The sequence below is a fragment of the Antedon bifida genome, chromosome 1 (assembly GCF_963402885.1).
Source record: "Antedon bifida chromosome 1, ecAntBifi1.1, whole genome shotgun sequence".
Classification (NCBI taxonomy): Eukaryota; Metazoa; Echinodermata; class Crinoidea; order Comatulida; family Antedonidae; genus Antedon; species Antedon bifida.
Window position 1 is genome coordinate 5,095,844 of NC_136226.1, and position 21,989 is coordinate 5,117,832.

A 21,989-nucleotide genomic window follows, 5' to 3' on the forward strand; every position below is an offset into this window, starting at 1 on the left:
TTTTCATATGAGCCCGTAGACATTTTGACAAATTATAATAGACTGGGAATTACCGTAGGACTACGTAAGAGCTATCCAAATATAAAACATGCCGGTGTCGAAAATACCGTAGTGAGATAGGCACTCTCGAAAACTCAATATATTTCATAAGATTTGATCATTAAAATACTGTATCTATTTTACGGTAACATCATCAACTCGATTTCCGAATACCGAATTGTTTTTCTCTCTTTGACAACAATAACAGGAGGTAAAAAAAATAATTATCGGCAGCCTGAGCAACATCCGACAATAACAACATGAACAACATCAAGTCAACACACCATGTATATATTGATTACTTTATAATATGACGTTAATTCGCGTCATTCTGTGTTGTTTCTTCGTCGTCAGCCCACTGCCCTTCCCTTCTTTACCCCCAGGGTACAGTTTCTGTCAACGCAAGTTGTTGGAGCTATGTATGTATACTGCTAAGACGTCACGGTAAATGGTGACGTCATAGCGGCATGTGTAAGCATGTTGACAATTCCATTACGAAGTTGGGAAAAGGCTTGAGGGCGAGAGACACACGACACATGTTTAGACGAAAGGACGAATTATTGTCAACATAGTAAATCGCAAAGTTAATAAGAAAATACAATTTCGAAAAGAAGACGCAAATTCCGTTTTTCTACAGCCGAGGTGTCAATGTTCGATGCTGATTTTCGGCACTATCGAATACGAAGGTTTTCTTTATCTAACAGGTGTATGCAATTTTCTATTGATTCCAAGAATTAACAGTCTATGATTTCCTCTAGCATTTTGTCAACTTTCGCGCTTTATGAACAATTTCTGGAAATTCACGTTTTAAATATGTATTGTCCCCTGAAAAAAATAATGTTTTTGGGGAACAATGCATTTTTAACAAAATATTTTATATGAAATTCATGTCTGTAGCTGAGCTGTACATACATGTACAACACTTTACTGTTAATACACGTTCTGTATTATGTATTTGTAGGTCTTAATTTGTTTATACTAATTGTTTATTTATAGGAATAAGCACAAGATAACAATACGAATCTTATGAAATTGGCAAGAAAAAAACGGCTAAGCATGGGGTAAGAGGACAAAAATAATTATAAAGCAAATTCAACTCTATTGTAGAATATGTCTTTATTTAAACATCTCTTTGTAGTTGTATGTACTAAAAGCCTTCAATTACCTCATAAACATTTTATTACGATCTTAACAATAGAATAATAGTTACGATTTCAATAGAATTAACGTAAATGTTGTATGTTCGCGTGTTAGATTATTTCTTAACACTTAAGCTTGGTTCTCACTAGGACACAGCGCAAGGACGTAGACGCAATTGACCAATGACAAGCAACAGTTCCAATAATTCATCGCTTGTGATTTGTCAAATCCCTGACGTTGCGTTACGTCGATGTGTTGCGTCTCAAGTGGGAACAACGCATTAAGCAATAATTATACCAGGGAAGAGTGAAATACTATTAGAGTAAAGTTGATTATTTGTGTTTGTTTATATTGTCTATACTGTATTCTATAGGTTTTACTACTGTTGGTATTTAGGCCTATCTCAGCATACATTATTATCTGAAGGGATTATGCATATAGGAAATTACACGGTGTATCGCAAACTTTACAAGCTTGTGTTAAGAATTGCTCTCATATTAACCTTAGCGTAATTGATAAGGCTTGAACCATACTAAGCCTTAGTAATAGTATTTATGAATTTGATATACTGTAAGAAAAGTGTTTGCAACCAGTTAGAAACTTTTTTTTCTTATTCATTCGCCACATTTAAATTACGGTTGAATAAAAGAAATTACGTAACTTAGTTACCATAATCCTTACTTTTACTAACAATAAACATCACTTAAGCTTGTTTAAACTGTCTTAAAATAGAATTGCGTTCTTTCTTTAGCAATTGTTGATTGAAGAAAGATTCTCTCATAAGTATTCAATCGATTGTTGAATTCAGCATAAAAACAATGATGGACTTAAATGTCAAGGATGATTATAGCGGTAAACACAACTTACGTCATATAACATCGTTAGGGTAAAAACGCACACACCCGGCCCCAAACGGGACCGAATGTGGTAAAAGTACAACAAACACACTTGTTGTCTGAGGGAAAAGTGGTATTGGTTCAATCTTCACTAGTTGTCTTTATAATAAATAATCTACTAAACAGATTTACATACTTTTAAATAGCCTTGACTGTGCGTCTGAACTCTTTATCGATTCATATACCTATAAAGCGTGGTTCCCACTAGAAACGCAACGCAATGACGTACGCGCAACGTAAGCGAGTTTACCAATGACAAGCCACTGTTTTTAACCAAAAACCATTTTTTGCTTTAAATTACATTTTTTAAGGTAAATAATTTGTTTTCGATCTGGTTTTTCTCAAAGTGAATAACTGTTATGTGACATTAAAATGGCATATTTAAAACAAAATGTTAAACAAATTATTTTTTTTAGGGGGACAATGTATCTTTAACCACATGAATAGTTTCACCTTGTAATTGTATATTGGCGGCGACAAAACGATTACCAGCACTTGAACATACATAAAAATGACAATTGCGAAATTGCAACATTTAACATTAAATAATTATTCATTAGCCCTATCAGAAAGATAGACATGAAAAACATTAATTTGTAAGTAGTGAATAGCAGTGTCGGATGAATAGCCGTTTCTATCTAGTAATGACCTTGTTATAAATGTATTTACCCTAATTAGAGTATTTGAGTTGATAGATAACGAAGGTTATAACTAATTACCCGTTTATGCTTACGTCACGCGACTTACGGTAATGGAAATATAATTTCAAATATGATTGTACTATAATGCAGTTATAGATTTTCGCTATTTTAAATTGCTTTTATGAAATGTTCAAGTTGGATTGCAATACTAAATGATTAAATAAATTAAGCAGAACGTGTTACAGAAACTGACATTTTAATGGCAGTTGAAGTCTTAAACTTGTTTAAAGCCTACAGTAGGCCTAAAGGGTTTTATCCTGATATTTATAACATGCAGTATTTAAATAATTATTATAATTCATTTATCAAACTAACGTACTCAATATTGCACCAGCCTATATAGGAACAGAGAGTTAAATTGATCTCCCTTTTTTTAAAACATCTGATTTCTGTTGAATTATCGAAACATATACGACGGTATAGCCGAAAATGGTTTCCCTGCCCAAGTTTTAATTGTATTTTCTTGAACATGTGAAGATTGACCAGCCTTTACAACAACAGGACTCGACGATTTCATTGGTGGAGTAATTTTTCGAACGGGTTTTAATGGTCTTGAACCAACAGGCGGACTTCCTCTTGGACTTTGTGGTGGACTTGGCGTTCTTGTGGGCACTTTGACAGTTCTATTTGCTGAGGACCTTCGCGTTCGAGAAACAGCCGGTAGTCTTACCGGGTGACTTGTAGGAGATGCACTGCCTATAGTGTTCGATCGACGCCTGTAAGGGTCTATTGGCTTACTAGCATTACTGTGCTTGTTTGAAAAAACCTGTTCCTCACGAAGGTCGGGTAACGAGCTGGAATGACGCCTTCTAGAAAGCAGATATTTTTGTATGTCTTCTTCCTCTTCCTCGGCTGGAAATTCCTGCAGACGATCTAATCGTCGTGACATGTTAAAGACTAAGCTGTTTGCTTGCTTAAAGTGTTCTTCATTTAACGGTATTGAAGGCACCTGTCGTTTAAGTTTTTGGACTTCTGAAGACTCCATCCAGCGATTGACAGGTTCTAGTCCAGACATTGCTATCAGATCTGTCAAACAGCGTCTGCCTTGCGCCTCTCGTTCTTGGCGCGCTTTTGTCTTCCGGACAGCGATTGGTGATAGCAGCAACAGATCTGGTGTATCACACCTGCTCTGAATCGCTAAATTCTGCGCAGTGTTGTTGTTCGTTGGATCTCGAATACTGACATCTGCACCAGATAATACAAGCAGACGACATATTTCTGAATGACCAAGTCGTGCAGCTTCTAACAAAGGTGTGTAACCTAAAAATTTAAGAATAAATTTTCAAATTCAGTTGTATTAAGTTGACGAATATTCTATTTCCATTTCTCCAAACGTGAAGAAAAGGTGAACATTTAATGTCATTTTCTTATTTTCGACTATATACACAAACATAAATATTAATTTTATTATTAAAAAGATAGGGTATAATGTGACTCTTACCTTTAAAATTCATTTTATCAATATCAAGATTTAAACGCCCAAAGCACGTGACCATTGCCTTGACTACGCTGATTCCTTGTTTAATTCGACAAGCATGCATCAAAGGCGTATCAATTGAATTATCAACAATGTTTGGGTTAGCATCTGATTGATCCGCCAGTACCTTCACCATGCCTTCATCACCACGTAGACAGGCAAGAGCCAAAGCAGTCCTGCCTTCAGTGTTTCTTAAATCGGGATCGATATCTGGCTTCTGCAACCAGATTTTTGCAAGATCTCTTCGACTTTTTGACAGTAGATCTAACTCGCATATCTTCATCAGGACAGTGTTACCACCATGTTCTGTGTCTTTTTTGTTAACGTCTAAACACGGCAGATTCATTGATGTTTTGATGCGAGTGTAACTATTTGTTCTCAGAGCTTCCCTCAAAGCATGGGTTGAATTCCCTGAAGACGTTTTCCTTTTCAGTTGCATTGTGGAGTCTTTCATTCTGACAGTATGTTCGATTGATGATACCTCGTTACTCACCAACTAGGTTCCAAAGTTGAAGCAATTATGTATGGTCAGGTTTTATTCCTTACATTCTATCGAATCAGATATGCTTACAATTCTTGTATCTGGAATCAAAGACAAGTATTAATTAGTTAATGAACGTCTTAATGTGGTATACAATCTTGTCTCCCTGATCGTTTTTAGTCGCGTGCAACGCAACTCTACAGCTCACTATGTCGGTCGGATGGTCGGATTGTCGGTCGGTAAACACTAACTCAAATTTGAGCACGCGATTGCAGCCATGTGTATGGCCTTGTTTTTAACAGATAAGAGTTTGCATCAACTGATATTACAATAAGAAAATCGTTTCATTCAAATAATATAACGTACATTTTGTGACCGCGTTTGTGACAAAAAAACTTTCTTTTGACCCAGTTATCTTTAAACCAAACTGCCGAGCTATTTTTTCTAAACAATGCTGTCATTCATATCATTGTCGTTCTCACCATTTCTATGGGCGTAGATCTCTTTAATACCGTACTAAAATATAACCGAAACAAACGGAACTCTCGAATTCATTGTAAATATTTAACAAAAGAAAGTAACGTGTATAAACAAACAACTCAGAGGCACGTAACTATAGTAAATTTACAAACACTTAGAAAGACAAAAGCTATTGAATAGTTATCTATAGATTAAATTAGATGAACCTTTTAGACCCCATCTCATCTCTTATTTTTCCGGATTAAGGTCAATTTGCACAGACGAGCGATAACGGTAAGCGGAAAACCGCGCGGTAGAATTTGTATCTATCCTGAGCGGAAACTGCCCGTCCGCTTTGCTTTGTGTGTAAATGGTCATAAGGAATAAACATATATTCTATATTGTTATTATCGTTACCACTGTCTGTCTGTGTGTGTAAATTGGCCTTTAGATTTAAAGGTATTTGGTTCATTGATGGTCGACGTGTAAAGGTGGCAAAATATCTGAGTAAAGGAAGAAATTAAATTGACGATGGAAGAGCATGGTCGACTCGCCGACATAACTATTGTACATCCATAAAAAGTTTATATCACATGTGAGGCCTGTACCATGTAAGGTTAGGTTAAGGGTTAGGTTACTACTAGTACTTATAGATACGTAAAACATGTGTGATGTTGTATTACCATTCCTATGATACTTCGGAAATAGATACAGTACCGAGAATCGGCTGTCAGGAGCTGAATCTGATATCATTATTAATATGATATATGTTGTATTTTGAAAAGATACCTATCCGATATCAAAGATTTAAAATCTTAGATGTCATCAAACATTTATGAAAACTGATAGTAAATATATAGGGAATATAAGAGTTCTCCGGGTGGTATAGCTAAAAATACACACGAATGTAGGCCTACGTTTTGTATACAGTTCAGATTGAAACCTGGTGATCCTTCGGCTTATGTTCAGTTCTATAATAGGCTATAAATTATGTGATCCATCTTTTGCTCTAAATAATCGACATGTTGTGGAAATGAATATCCATCCAGTAGTATCTACGGAGGGGCAATAATTCAAATCCTCACCTTTGACCGAAAGTTCTAAAAACAAACGCTAATGTTAACATTTATGGGTCTATTGGTAATATATCATTTTTGTAACCTAATCCAAAAATAGGGCAAGCATTACATACAGTAGCATTACATTTTAGTAGTGGATTCCTCAGTTGGGACACATTCTTAAATATATATTGAGAAAATCACTAAAAATAGGCCTATTACGCTAATATAGAGAAATATTTTTGCAGGCAACCATAGTTAAAGGAACAAATTATTTTGCTACCAAGTGGAATTTTTTGTTTAGATTTAGAGGTGGTTTCAAATAGTCTGGCAGCAAAACGCCTACTTCCATTGCATATTGCAATTTTGTCTAAAAACTGTGGAAAACATTGGAAGGTTGGACACCTTGTCTATTGGACTAATTAATATATATAATAATTAATTAATAACAATTAACAACAATATATAAGTTGCATAGAAAATGGATTGAACTTCTGTATACATAATTTCATGTATACGTTTACGTATGTTAACTTGTATCAGTATAGCCATAATAATGTGTTGTTTTTTTTCACTCCTAGTTGAAAACCGACGGTTTTTCGACGGCATTATTATGTGCGACATGTGGTATAGATTTTTTATTTGTTATGATATGGACTTTGTTCTGAAATAAAAGTGAATTGATTGATTGATTGATTGATTGATTGATTACAATAGTAGGCATTCTCCTTAATTGTTACATTTAATTGTTGCTTGTAAGTTTGTAAACGTTTCACTACACAATATATAAATATCGCGAGTACTCAATCATTGTTGGACCTACATTTAGCTTGAGGCCTTCCACATTTTCTAATCTACCATTTTCACCATCAACCATGTGTAAAACTTATATTTGGCCCTGACCCACGATTGTATTTTGAAGTTGAAATAATTAAAAGACGAAAATATTATAACTTGTGTGACACGTTCCTAAACATATATTGCGAATAGATTCATGGTGATCATTTTTATAATAGGCATACTTTATAAAAGAATAATAGGTTTTACATGCTGCTGTTACTACTACTACTTACATTTTATAATATGTATTATTTTCTATTATTGTACAGTACTTGGGCCAGTGGCCTATTATACTATTGAATAAATGAATGAATGAATGACTACTGTATATTTTAATAACGAACTGTATATATCCTTGGTATAACAATAGTATCAGTGTAATAGTACACTCTTTAGCAAAAAGTTATAAACATCCAAAAGTATAATAGTTATAAAAATACTGTAGGCTACTTCGAAAAAAAGGTGTGCCTAACACTAACAGTAGTATATAGGTCTATTTATCAGCGCACACTTAACCTTCGATTTCACCTGAATACTAAAAACACTGTGTCAACAAACCAAATTACAACCGCCAAAATATTTCTCTCACAATTCAACAAAACAGTTTATTAGAAATTGACGATGTTTAAAAAGCAATAAAAGATCCGAATACTTACATTTGTGAAGCATTGGTTTCCGTTTAAAATTCGTATCCAACGCGTTTACTGTCGTTTACTAAATATAAAGAAAACGCGATGTACTGTATGCTTTGTGTCGTCTGCTCGCTGTCGCTATTTTATCTTATCTGACACAGCCGAGTCGTTCACTACGGTTTTACTATAGCATCGAGGCACGTCTTTTGTTCACTAGTAATTGATACGTAATGTCGATCAATAACATGCTGTTTGGCAAGAGTCCACACAAGATGACGCCATAAATGTTGTTCTTAGGTCTTGTGATCACGCTCTTTACGACTTTAATGGGAAACCCCGTAACCTGGTTTTTACAGGTTTCTTAATTTAAGAATACATTAAAAATGATCACGAGTTGTAGGTTTTACTTTTTTTTTAATTCAATAAAAATTGTTTATTCAGCATTAATTACTATTATGGTCTATTTAGGCCTAATCTTAGTTATAGTATCAGGCATATTATGATGTTAGTATTATTGCAAATATATATACTCGGTTGGGGCGACCTTATTCTCACAGATTTCCTCATCTTATCGTTTCAAATTAATTAATTGTCAGTATATCACCGGGCGGTTTAGAATTTGTTCTGTGTCTGTGCCTATTTCATCGACTACCTAAATTTTCAATATTCATTTTCAAGTTTCAATATTAGCCACCATTTGGATTTTGAGTTGTTTTTTTGTTTATATCTACCAAACTATCTTCATTGTCTTCACTCTTGCTCCACCCTCTATTCACCAGCCTGTGCCTCCTTTGTTTTTATTTCTTTTAATCCAGTCCACTCAGACAGCGCTTCATATTCTCAATTTTGTCCAAGTACTCTCTCACTTGCACTGATGAAGGGCTAGTGTTGCCAAAAGTTCTGCTAAGTTTTCTGTTTTACTTTATCATTTTGATTTTGCTTTTTGCTTATTTTATTTTGTATCTCCATTGAGATCCAACTGATACACACAACATTGTCATTTTTCAGTAATTTGCCATTGGATGTATATATTTATATACATATACATTCTTTGCAGTATATATTAAATAATTACCGGTATCAATAAATATCACTTTAATATTAATAATATTCAATTCTACAATAATTGATATTTTTGTGTGGTACGGTATATAATCGCATCAACGTCTTCAATCTTCAATTTCACTTTATAAATAAATCATCTTAATTAAAGTTGTAGGCCTTCATAAATCATCGTGATTCATTAGCGGTCATCACTGGCGTCATCGTAATCACCAACATCATTAAAAACATTGTCCCATCACTATTAACATCATTCTACTATTCGTTAAAAAACATCGTCATACGTCATCACTAACTAACTTGTTTGTCATTTCATTCCATCGGTAAACATTTAGAGCACAAATGTTTTTGAACCAAGCATTATGATATAACACGTCCGCACACTTATAATAACATGTTATTGTTACAGGTTCAAATATTCTAGGATGCAATTGCGATTTTTGCAACGTTTGACGTATTTCAAATCTTTGTTTAGATGTAAATATATAACGAGTGAGATTACGTAATACTGAATTTGAAAATAATTACTTTGAAATTCCTCAAAACAAAAATTTAAAGAAAAGTCAGAAATCAATTCTGCTTCCATGTGGCCTAGTTTTTTTAGTGCGTTCTAATCCTACAGCACTCAGGATCATTAGATCGCCCTAGATTCTTTATGTACGCAAAGAGACACACAATCGTACGTGCGCGTTCAATTACTGATAATATTTGCCGATTTTTGTACGCGGGTGTCAACCTCATGTTTCGTAACCGTAAGAATTACGTCACCACGAGGTTGAACGACCAATGCCCTTTACCGTAATCGATTTGATAAATGAAGTGATGAAAAACACACAAAACATTGGCGTTTAGCCAAGCCAACTTTGCCCATAAACAAGCACTTAGCACACAGTTCACTGGAGACATGTTTGCTTTTATGGTCGTCATCAATAAATGTAATACTAATTTATAGCATAATATTGTTCTCTTTATATCCCCATCAATTAGCCTTTGTAATCTCATTAATGCTCATAAAATTCATTTCCTATCGCGTACCCTAACATGTTCTGTACTCCTATACCCTCACATTTGTATTAAATACCAAGACATAGCCTGTACGATATGCTGTTCGTGGCACGTGTAGGCCTACGCAAACAGTTATTCGCTCACGGGTAAATGTTCACATTATCCGGCTTAAATAACCACGATAATGCCCTGAAACACCACTCACTCCTAATGAAACAAATGCATTGAACCACTACTTTTTCGCCATTTGCATGGAAATCGAATTGTCGGAATTACTCATTAATCTTCTGTTTTGATATAAGATAATCTCTAACCGGTCGTTTCACTTTTAATTCACTTTCTAACTAAGAAATTAATCAGTAAATCTGAATAAAATAGTGAGGATTGTTCATGTTTGCAGAACGTCAAGTATAGTTTGACGAGGTCACGAACTACGTGCAAATAACAATGTTAAAAGGGGAAAAACATAGTAAGTTGCTCCTGTGATATGTCTATTTGTACGACGAATGTACACATTTATATAACTTGAGACTATATTTGTAGAAATTCCCTTCCTCTCTATAATATTTAATTTAAAGCTTGCTTGCTGTTGCGTCCCTTTTCCACTTATATATTTCTTTTCTTGCATTATATTGATTATGTTCATTATTGGTTGTATATTTATTATGTTAATCTGTACTATTTTACTCTATTATTTGTGGAAATAAATGTTATTATTATTAATATTACATGTTTTTTTAGATTATACTTATACAATTTGATTTACTTCTTGAATGTATTTTTGTATAATTGTGTATTGTTTTTAAAAGGGGCTCTTCAAGTCAGCTTTACTGCTGTAGTACAACTGTTAGAGCTACGGTACCCTTGTAAAACAAAGTTGAATAAATAAAATAAATAAATACTTTATTTTGAATAATTTAAATTGTTTGTCGAATCCATTTCTCGCTACGTCAGTTGTTGTGAACGGGGCTAGATTAAAATATTGTACGATCATGGTAAACAAATCGAACATTCTAACTACCAGTTATACTTGTCGATCAAGCCTTGCGTCATAAGCGTAAAAATAATATCAGTAAGCTTAAAATCAATTATCAAAGAGCTTGTTTTGATGTCAAACAAACATTTAGGTCTGTGGTTTTTATATATAATAATTTCTCTTTAGATTGATTTATAGCATAAAATGTAAACATGTTGAAAATCTCCGTCAGCAAAGTGATATTGTAAGCATGTTGTTTCTTACAACTATACATAATTCTATATTTATATAATAAACCTCCTATTAGCCGTTCAGTATTAGTTCTATTGCACGTTAAAGGTTTATTTAATTGTTATATTTAATGGTTCTATTACACGGGGAAATCTTTTTCACTAGAAACAGAGCAGTGTATTTCTGAACAACAATTTCATTTTGAAAGTGATGCTTCCGTTGTTTGAGATCTTTGTTTACTAAAGATACGCTATCATCATACCAACCATTGGTTGTTCTTGTTAAACATTTACATAGGATTCGTAAGGATCCGCAGCATGCAAACATTCGATTATGATCGTGCCATTTCCCCACATTAAATGTTTCTGTTGCTTGATGTACTTGACCTTGGGGTCCATTACCCCAGCAGATTATCCAATAATTGATAATCACCAAACATGGTGCTGTTGAAATTTAGTGTGTTTATTCGATGGCGAATGCTCGTGGGAGAAGAACGAGGTAGAGGTAGAAACGAAAGAAAACAATTACACACAAAGGTAAACGACCACAATGTGATTATTTGTTTAAGAGGTTTGGTAATTGTACAAGACCGATATCGAATCCCCTTGGTATGCGGGCCTATAGGCTGCCTTCCATTTTACTTATAATTCATAAGATGAGCGACTCGTGTAGCCTACCTTTAAGTTATAGGACAAAATTATGACATGCTAGTTATGTTTGGAATGAATAATATTTTTATTTTATGAATATGGAACTCCACGCATATCATTAGGCCAGTATTATTAAATTTCATGTAATCAAAGCATAATTATGACTGATTTCCGTGGCGGATAAATATTTTGAAAAAGATGAGGGCCTCGCCTACAAATTGTAAAATGCTGAACATGACCTAATGTCCTATCTTTAATGTTCGAAGGACCGCCATATTTCTTTTGAAGAGAATATGATTAGAATGTGCGGTAATATGTACCTTCAATAAAGATAATGTTATAGTATGAGGTAGTTAGAGCTTAAAGGTATATGTAAACATCGTAGGTCCCTATAAACGAAATTTTAGGCCTATAGCAAATTATATTTCGTAGTCTGTTTGCAGCTAACTAACATTCCTCCGCGATGTAGGTTGTTTACATTTTAATGAATAAAATCGTATAGATTTTCAAGGACAGTGACAGTGTATACCAGGAGGGGAATGGGAGAAGTTTGTAAACACGTTAACTTAAGCTTAATTAAACACTTTATCGACCTCTCACACTGTTAATTCAAATGACGTCATATCTATTTCATACTCAAGCTTCGGTAGATTCAACTTTATTCGATTCGCAATGCACGTTCAGGCATACTTTTACAATAACAAGGCCATCTCTATACTGGAGAAATAAAACAGAATGGCAGATGCGAGATGGAAATAATAATGTAGCCTACACAGATAAGAATGTTACCAGCAAATTTTAAACTGAAATGACATCATGGACATTAACTAAGACGCGCGCGCATGTCAAGAGATGCATGTAGATGTTTAAACAGAAGAATGTTGTTCGGGACATCATAAACATTACTGTAAGGTATATAAATGAAAGTTACTGAAAATAAAACACTAAAAAGAAAAGAAGATTAAGAGCGAACCAACTTACAAAATGACCATGGGAAGGAAAGTTGAATGAAAAGAAAGGATCAACAACAACAACAAAGACAACACAAATATAGACGAAAATGAAAAAGTTTGTGGCATCAGACGTCCATTATGGAACCGGTGTCATCACCAACACCATACAGAAGGCTAGTAAGCAACTGGGAAAGGATCATCTCAATGTTGCTCCCTAGTTGGCGTAGGCCTATTTCTCATTATTTCATCTATGGTGCTATGTCTCTTATGTCATTGGTGTCTAAACTGTTTTATTGGACTCCATTTGCTGACATTTATGTGCCATTACATTATATCTTTTACATTTTACCGGGGATTTTTTTTTTTTAATGGCTAAACATTTTGTTGTGTTATATTTTGCTATGTTGTGCTGTATAAACATTTCTTTCTCATTTTCGTGGTTAGTAATTACCGGTGCAAACGTGTCATGTCAAAAGTGAAATATTTATACTGAAATATGCTACTAATATATTCAAAGAAAATAAACATTTAAGATGTCTTTAAATAGTGTACCGGTAGTATTAACTGAGATTACACGTAAGCCAGTTTGTCATCAAGTATAATGACCATGGCAACAATGTTGATTGATATTATGTCGATGACATTTGACTTTTGCTGTAGTATATAATATTTATATACATTCGCGAATCTATTTTGACAAGACGTACGTAAATAGTGACGTAGTTACACTATTTTATTGACGTTTTGAATATAATATAAATTGAAACAAGTTCGAATTAGTTGTGTAAATACGTAAATAATTGTAAAAAATTGTCTGAATTCGAAAATATCAATATATCTACAACTATATTAAGCAGGTGAAATGTGTATACGTTAAAAACTATTACCTTTTTATCCCCATATATTGCACATCATCTTATAGTCACTGTGTCATAGCTATGTGCAAAAATAAAAAGGACGAAATTTGGTCTTTTTTTTTTGGAAATTTACAAAATAAAAAATTACCAAAATATCGACATTTTAAAATTTAATTATTATGCAATAATATTGCGTTATTATCATCTTACAGAGTCATAGTAACCAGTTTTGTCAAAAAATAAAAAGGTCGAAATTTGGTCATTTTTCGAAAAATTCCCTGTACTAATAGTACAGGGATTTTTTCAAAAATGGCCAATATGTCGACTTTTTAAAATTCAATTATTATGCAATAATATTGCCATATATGCGCATATATTGCGTTATCAACATCTTATAGAGTTATAGTAAGCAGTTTTGTCAAAAAATAAAAAGGTCGAAATTTTGTCATTTTTCGAAAATCTTCCTCTACTATAGTACAGGGATTTTTTCAAAAATGGCCAAAATATCGACTTTTTAAAATTCAATTATTATGCAATAATATTGCCATATATGCGCATATATTGCGTTACCATCATCTTATAGAGTCATAGTAACCTGTTTTGTCAAAAAATAAAAAGGTCGAAATTTTGTCATTTTTCGAAAATGTTCCTGTACTATTATAGTAGGCCTACAGGGATTTTTTCAAAAATGGCCAAAATATCGACTTTTTAAAATTCAATTATTATGCAATAATATTGCCATATATGCGCATATATTGCGTTATCATCATCTTATAGAGTCATAGTAAGCAGTTTTGTCAAAAAATAAAAAGGTCGAAATTTTGTCATTTTTCGAAAATTTTCCTGTACTAGGCCTATAGTAGGCCTACAGGGATTTTTTCAAAAATGGCCAATATGTCGACTTTTTAAAATTCAATTATTATGCAATAATATTGCCATATATGCGCATATATTGCGTTATCATCATCTTATAGAGTCATAGTAACCAGTTTTGTCAAAAAATAAAAAGGTCGAAATTTGGTCATTTTTCGAAAAATTCCCTGTACTAATAGTACAGGGATTTTTTCAAAAATGGCCAAAATATCGACTTTTTAAAATTCAATTATTATGCAATAATATTGCCATATATGCGCATATATTGCGTTATCAACATCTTATAGAGTCATAGTAAGCAGTTTTGTCAAAAAATAAAAAGGTCGAAATTTTGTCATTTTTCGAAAATTTTCCTGTACTATAGGCTAGTACAGGGATTTTTTCAAAAATGGCCAAAATATCGACTTTTTAAAATTCAATTATTATGCAATAATATTGCCATATATGCGCATATATTGCATTATTATCATCTTATAGAGTCATAGTAAGCAGTTTTGTCAAAAAATAAAAAGGTCGAAATTTTGTCATTTTTCGAAAATTTTCCTGTACTATAGGCCTAATACAGGGATTTTTTCAAAAATGGCCAATATGTCGACTTTTTAAAATTCAATTATTATGCAATAATATTGCCATATATGCGCATATATTGCGTTATCATCATCTTATAGAGTCATAGTAAGCAGTTTTGTCAAAAAATAAAAAGGTCGAAATTTGGTCATTTTTCGAAAATTTTCCTGTACTAGGCCTATAGTACAGGGATTTTTTCAAAAATGGCCAATATGTCGACTTTTTAAAATTCAATTATTATGCAATAATATTGTCATATATGCGCATATATTGTGTTATCATCATCTTATAGAGTCATAGTAACCAGTTTTGTCAAAAAATAAAAAGGTCGAAATTTGGTCATTTTTCGAAAATTTTCCTGTACTATAGTACAGGGATTTTTTCAAAAATGGCCAAAATATCGACTTTTTAAAATTCAATTATTATGCAATAATATTGTCATATATGCGCATATATTGCGTTATCATCATCTTATAGAGTCATAGTAACCAGTTTTGTTAAAAAATAAAAGGTCGAAATTTTGTCATTTTTCTAAAATTTTCCTGTACTATAGTACAGGGATTTTTTTCATAAATGGCCAAAATATCGACTTTTTAAAATTCAATTATTATGCAATAATATTGTCATATATGCGCATATATTGCGTTATTATCATCTTATAGAGTCATAGTAACCTGTTTTGTCAAAAAATAAAAAGGTCGAAATTTGGTCATTTTTCGAAACTTTTCCTATACTATAGTACAGGGATTTTTTCAAAAATGGCCAAAATATCGACCTTTTAAAATTCAATTATTATGCAATAATATTGCCATATATGCGCATATATTGCGTTATCATCATCTTATAGAGTCATAGTAACCAGTTTTGTCAAAAAATAAAAGGTCGAAATTTTGTCATTTTTCTAAAATTTTCCTGTAGGCCTACTATAGTACAGGGATTTTTTCAAAAATGGCCAAAATATTGACTTTTTAAAATTCAATTATTATGCAATAATATTGCCATATATGCGCATATATTGCATTATTATCATCTTATAGAGTCATAGTAACCTGTTTTGTCAAAAAATAAAAAGGTCGAAATTTGGTCATTTTTCGAAAATTTTCCTGTACTAAATAGTACAGGGATTTTTTCAAAAATGGCCAAAATATCGACTTTTTAAAATTCAATTATTATGCAATAATATTGCCATATATGCGCATATATTGCGTTATCATCATCTTATAGAGTCATAGTAACCTGTTTTGTCAAAAAATAAAAAGGTCGAAATTTTGTCATTTTTCGAAAATTTCCTGTACTATAGTACAGGGATTTTTTCAAAAATGGCCAAAATATCGACTTTTTAAAATTCAATTATTATGCAATAATATTGCCATATATGCGCATATATTGCGTTATCATCATCTTATAGAGTCATAGTAACCAGTTTTGTCAAAAAATAAAAAGGTTGAAATTTTGTCATTTTTCGAAAATTTTCCTGTACTATAGTACAGGGATTTTTTCAAAAATGGCCAATATGTCGACTTTTTAAAATTCAATTATTATGCAATAATATTGCCATATATGCGCATATATTGCGTTATTATCATCTTATAGAGTCATAGTAACCAGTTTTGTCAAAAAATAAAAGGTCGAAATTTTGTCATTTTTCTAAAATTTTCCTATACTATAGTACAGGGATTTTTTCAAAAATGGCCAAAATATCGACTTTTTAAAGCTCAGGTACAGGCATGAATTTTAAATATAATATTTGGTTAATTGTACATAAATCAAATATTTGTAACAGAAATCAAGATGAAAAAACATGAATTTCCCTTAATATGGTCAAATACAAAATTTGGCAAAATTCTTCCATAAAAACCAGGAAGACTTTTTTTCAGTAGTTAGGTAGTTAACCTAATGTAATAACATGTCTGGTGACTCTCTAGAAGGTGAAAAAAGATGGTGGATATACGGTGGATAATTTTTGCTATAGCATGAAAATAAAAATCTGAAGTTGAATAAAAATACCAGAAATGTAATATTCAAGTTATATTACCTATATTTAGTCATCTGATAACATTTTTTACAACACCGTTTATTTTTCATAGCTTTTTAAAATGCCTCTCTATTTACAAAATTTGTGTACAAAAGAATAGAGATTTTACTGTGTAATATGAACTATCCCCCCACTGATACGAAAGTGCTTATTTTCAACAAGCTCGTGTAACACAAATAAAATCCCAAAAATTATGAAACATAAGGGAAACTATAGATCGATAATTATTGGAATGTATGATCAATAGAAATTTTTTGCCCGCACCTGGCCTTTAAAATTTAATTATTATGCAATAATATTGCCATATATGCACATATATTGCGTTATCATCATCTTATAGAGTCATAGTAACCAGTTTTGTCAAAAAATAAAAAGGTCGATATTCAATAATATTGCCATATATACGCATATATTGCATTATCATCATCTTATAGTCATAGTAACCAGTTGAGGTATCATGCAAAGAACATATCTGTGCATACCAAATTATGATATAGTAACCCATTATGTCATAAAATAAAGGGTCGAAATTATATTTTAACTTGTCGTTTCATTAAAAATTTATGACCAATCATTAAAAATCATAAAATCGTGCATAACTTATGGTGCGCAACTCTGACGTCATAAAATATATTTCAAATAAAGGCTCATATAAAATATTCTGTTTACAACTTTTAGAGAAACGCTGCGGACAAAAATTGCAGAAAGAACAAAAAATCCTGACAATCACAAAAATAACCGGAACAAGTTTTTCTTTTTAATAATACAGTAATATTGGACACACAAAGGATCTATATACACACTACGTTACACTGTACTAGATTACATTTAGCAAAATGGACAATTTTATATACAGTTTAGTTTCAAAATGTTTTAATAAACGGTCATATATGTCGAAAATGTGTTTATTATTATACAAAATATTGTTGGCATAAATGAATCTTTAATTATGGTGCATATTAATAATTTTATGATGTATTTATTTATTATTTCCCATTTATATGTACTGTAATTTATATCATGATTCTAAATGCTAATTACAATTGCTGAGAAATTGAAACTTCAGTGGATTCATATAAATTGAACTAATTACCGACTAAATCAATATTATATTTATCTAAATCAAAATTATATTAATATTATATTATTGTTGATAGTGTTTTATCATTTCTATACATGTCTTGTCTTAGTTAACTAAATTCTTTTTAATTTAAAATACATGCAATAATCATAAACAAAATAAAAACAAAACAAGAACGCAACGGTCAATAATCTTCTCCAACCTGAATTGTAACTTGTGTACCTTGTATACAAACTGGACCTTCTCTCGTATGCAACACAGCTAAATTTTAAATTTTCTGTAAAAAAAAAAAATGGGTTGAATAAATTAGTATAAAGCTAATGATAAAGTAGAAAAGTTTATGGTATTTGATCGAATCGAGTAAATTAAACAAGTATGCTATCCTTAAGCTCTGTCTACACTATCAAACTAGTTTGAAAAAAGTGTGATGTGCCTAAATATGGTAATGATATGCCTAAATATGGTAGTGATATGACATCATCATGTCCATGATGTCATATCACTACCATATTTGGGCATATCATTACCATATTTAAAAAATGTGATATGCCCATATATGGGCATATCACATTTTTTTGGTCACATAAAGTTTGATAGTGTAGATAAAGCTTTAGACAAAAATTTAGGGTATATTTTGGGGTGTTGCAATTAACCATGGATTGAATGCCAAAGTATTGTTTTAAAACTATACCCATTGTTTCTTTGTACACTGTATGTGGTTTACTTACTTTTGTGGTACAATGTGTGTAAGTGCTGGACTTCCTTTACCTGCAATACCCTGAATGCCAACAGCACACTAAAAAAACAATACAAACAAACATTATTTAGATGTTGACTTGGTCAGATGTTTGCAATATTCTCACGTAATTGTACTTTATGCTTTATGTAAATAATGAGAATAAAATTGCGAGAATAAAAGTAATTCTCAGATTGGACTCAAACACACAACCTCCAGGGCACTATACCTATAAACCACCGAGCTTACACTGATGGCTAGGGTTAGATACTATAGCCCAAGGATGATAATTCAATCAAAACGAAATAGCTTTACTTTACAAACATCCAATTAACTTAGCTCATGGACACAAACTTATTCAATGTTGTTTTTATTTGGTACTTATAGTACAAAAAATGAAATGTATGTTGTATGAAGTGAAAATTCTTTCAACGCAGAATTTCATCTTACTCTAGTTTCAACGTCTGTCCATTCACCACTGTTCTCTTCATCTGAAGCATGTCGTTTACGTTCAACGCTCTTGCGTTCTGCACTTAATGGCGTCTCCTGTCGCAGCTTCTCAACATCTGTGAATTGCACTGATTTCCCTCCACCTCTTGTATCAAAAACCTCACCCTAAAAATAATTTTTTTGAATGTCAACATTTTCACAGACTGTTTCATGAAGGAGATAAAAATCTCTCTTCAATCATTAGGTGCTAAGATTAAATAATACATTACATATTTTTTTGTCCAACACTGACTTATTACTATATTATTAGTACATTCTAATAATTTAACAAGCATTCTTTGCTTTTTAAAAATTATTTCAGACGCATCCAACAGCGAGTAACTTATTACCGGATGGATAAACTATTTACTAATTTATCGTGCTTATAAACTAAGTCTCATTTGAGGCTTAGAGAGTGGAGTTGAAAGAGTCGTGAGTTACAATGCTGGACTGAACCCTGGACCTTAGGATTGGAAGGCAAGCATGTTAACCACAAACAAAACCACTACGCTACAAAATTATTTTAAACAAAATAACCCATATGATTTGGGATTTGTATCTTCCAATGACATTTGTTATTATTGAATTTTACCTTGAATAGTTTGGTTTCAATCTCGCCTTGTGAGTTCTCTTCTTGATGTGTCAACATGTAGTTGGATGCCTTCACATCTTTCATCTCTTTTGCATTCTTTATTGTTTTCTTCTTCTTAATACCTGATGGTTGCATTACTGTCTCTGAAACATACCATTATATTTACATTATAACTAAACAAAACAAAACATCTTGTTTTGCATATAACATTAGGACATAAAGCTCTGATATGCCCATATATGGACATGATGAGCACTACCATATTTGGGCACATCACACTTTTTTTTTTGTCAAACTAGTTTGATAGTGTAGACAGAGCTTTACAATGTGTAAAATATTAGTTTGTTTCATATAAAACTCTGCAGGATATCACATTTTAAAATTATTGCGAGAACAATTATTGCATTTATCATATACAATTTATATTTTTTTTAATAATTCACCAACCTGTGCCAATAGTGGTGGCAGGCTTATGATCAATCCACACAGTACCAGATGCTGAACGTGACCGTCTATGTCTTAGTTTAACTGGTGGTGGATTACGCTTAGGAGGTGGCGACTTTGACCTGTTGTGAACAACTGCTGCCCTCCTCTCCTTTACTCGGTTTGATGCTGCCTCTCTAGCGCATACGATCTCCTTTAGTTGTCTTAGCTTCTCGTCTTTAACCCATATTTTGTTTTGCATTTCCAATTGCTTTGCTTTTACTCGTTTTTCCTGTGGTTCAAATGAATGTAAAATAAGGATTTTGATAAATTACATACTAGCCACCCAATAGCATAAAATATAAACACAATAATTAGGACATTCATAGCCAGGTCTGTGGACATTTATAGCAGTAACAACAACAGGCATCAACCTGCAGAAGAGCAGGAACAAGAACATTAAATGTATATGGTAAAAAATTGACCTTGCTGTCTACGCTATCAAACTTTATGTGACAAATGTGATGTGCCCATATAAGAACATGATGATGTTATATCACTACCATATTTGGGCATATCACTACCATATTTGGGCGCATCACACTTTTGTAGACAGAGCTTAAGACAATCTATTGTATCTTCTACTGCCTAAGTACTTACACATTCTCTGGCCCACTTTTCTTTCTCACTGGTCGCGACTCCTTTCAGTGCTTGGCGCAACTTGTCTTTTTCCTGCTTCTCACGGTTTATTAATTTCAGTTTCTCATCAAGCTACAAAATATAAACATAATTATTTTACTATTTTTCTCATCGTTGAAAATTTAAGGTTATGTTGGGATACAGAATACCATTGATGTTAGATGTTTTTTTAAAAAATGTATTTCAATTTTTTTTTAATAGACATTTTTTTTAAATAGGAAAAGTGTACATACACTAAAATCACATGATAAACATAAATATTCCTTTTTGTGATCCAATTTTATAGATTGAAAAGATTCAGTGACGCAAAAAAATTAAGAACAATTAAAATTTGCATAAAAACATACTTCAGATTGGAGACCTCTCCTGTCTTCCTCGTAAAGCTGATGTGTACGGTGCAACATTCCATTTTGTGCATTTTTCTCTTTCAATCTATTCTGAAATTTGACTAACTCTTTGTTCTGCGACTCGGTCTGACTTTGAAGCTGTGAATTCTTGTCTCGTAACGTTTGACACTCGCTTTCCAAATCCAATAACTGTGTTCGGAAGTTTCCCACTGAAATTTTAAAAACAAATCATTAGTAGGTGCAACAAAAATATGTAGGAAGAATAGAACAAAGAAATTTGTGGTCACTTCATCCACACAAAATGATGTAATTACTAAACTAAAAATAATCAATCAATATGATTTATTTTTAACATATTTTAGATTTTTATTATGATTGTTGTGCTTGCCTTTTTGTGTACTTTTTAAACGTTTTATGAATATAACCATAACCAAATAAATTTCCCCGGAGGTTGGGATAATAAAGTTTTATCGAATTGAATTGGGTATTAAAAATTGGGTATAGTTTTCTTGGTCTTTGATTAAGCTCTGTCTACACTATGAAACATTATGTGACAAAAAAAATGTGATGTGATGACATCATATCACTACCATATTTGGGCACATAACACATATTTTGTCAAACTAATTTGATAGTGTAGACAGGTTACCCAATGTTGATGTTCATCGAAATGACGGAAGAATCAGAATG

At 32.3% G+C, this 21,989-nt stretch overlaps 2 protein-coding genes across 4 annotated transcripts in view; both read right to left on the reverse strand.

Moving 5' to 3' along the window:
• Positions 1–1,586: 1,586 nt before the first annotated feature.
• LOC144838583 (uncharacterized) lies at positions 1,587–7,888 on the reverse strand. The gene is made up of 3 exons (XM_078694003.1): positions 7,748–7,888; positions 4,218–4,835; positions 1,587–4,036 (listed from the first exon to the last, which is right to left on the reverse strand). Exons 2-3 carry the CDS (start codon positions 4,705–4,707, stop codon positions 3,174–3,176), a joined length of 1,353 nt encoding a protein of 450 aa, XP_078550129.1. The 5' UTR covers positions 4,708–4,835; positions 7,748–7,888; the 3' UTR covers positions 1,587–3,173.
• Positions 7,889–17,667: 9,779 nt separating this feature from the next.
• Positions 17,668–21,989, reverse strand: part of LOC144838621 (kinesin-like protein KIF23) — a 36,452-nt gene continuing 32,130 nt past the window's right edge. For all 3 annotated transcript variants that reach the window (XM_078694058.1, XM_078694065.1, XM_078694050.1), the window contains 7 exons: positions 21,300–21,508; positions 20,914–21,024; positions 20,278–20,545; positions 19,831–19,973; positions 19,200–19,364; positions 18,742–18,809; positions 17,668–18,290 (listed from right to left, as the gene is read on the reverse strand). In XM_078694058.1, the coding sequence (XP_078550184.1) occupies positions 18,275–18,290; positions 18,742–18,809; positions 19,200–19,364; positions 19,831–19,973; positions 20,278–20,545; positions 20,914–21,024; positions 21,300–21,508 (980 nt within the window). In that variant the 3' untranslated portion in view covers positions 17,668–18,274. The remainder of the gene's footprint in view (positions 18,291–18,741; positions 18,810–19,199; positions 19,365–19,830; positions 19,974–20,277; positions 20,546–20,913; positions 21,025–21,299; positions 21,509–21,989) is intronic.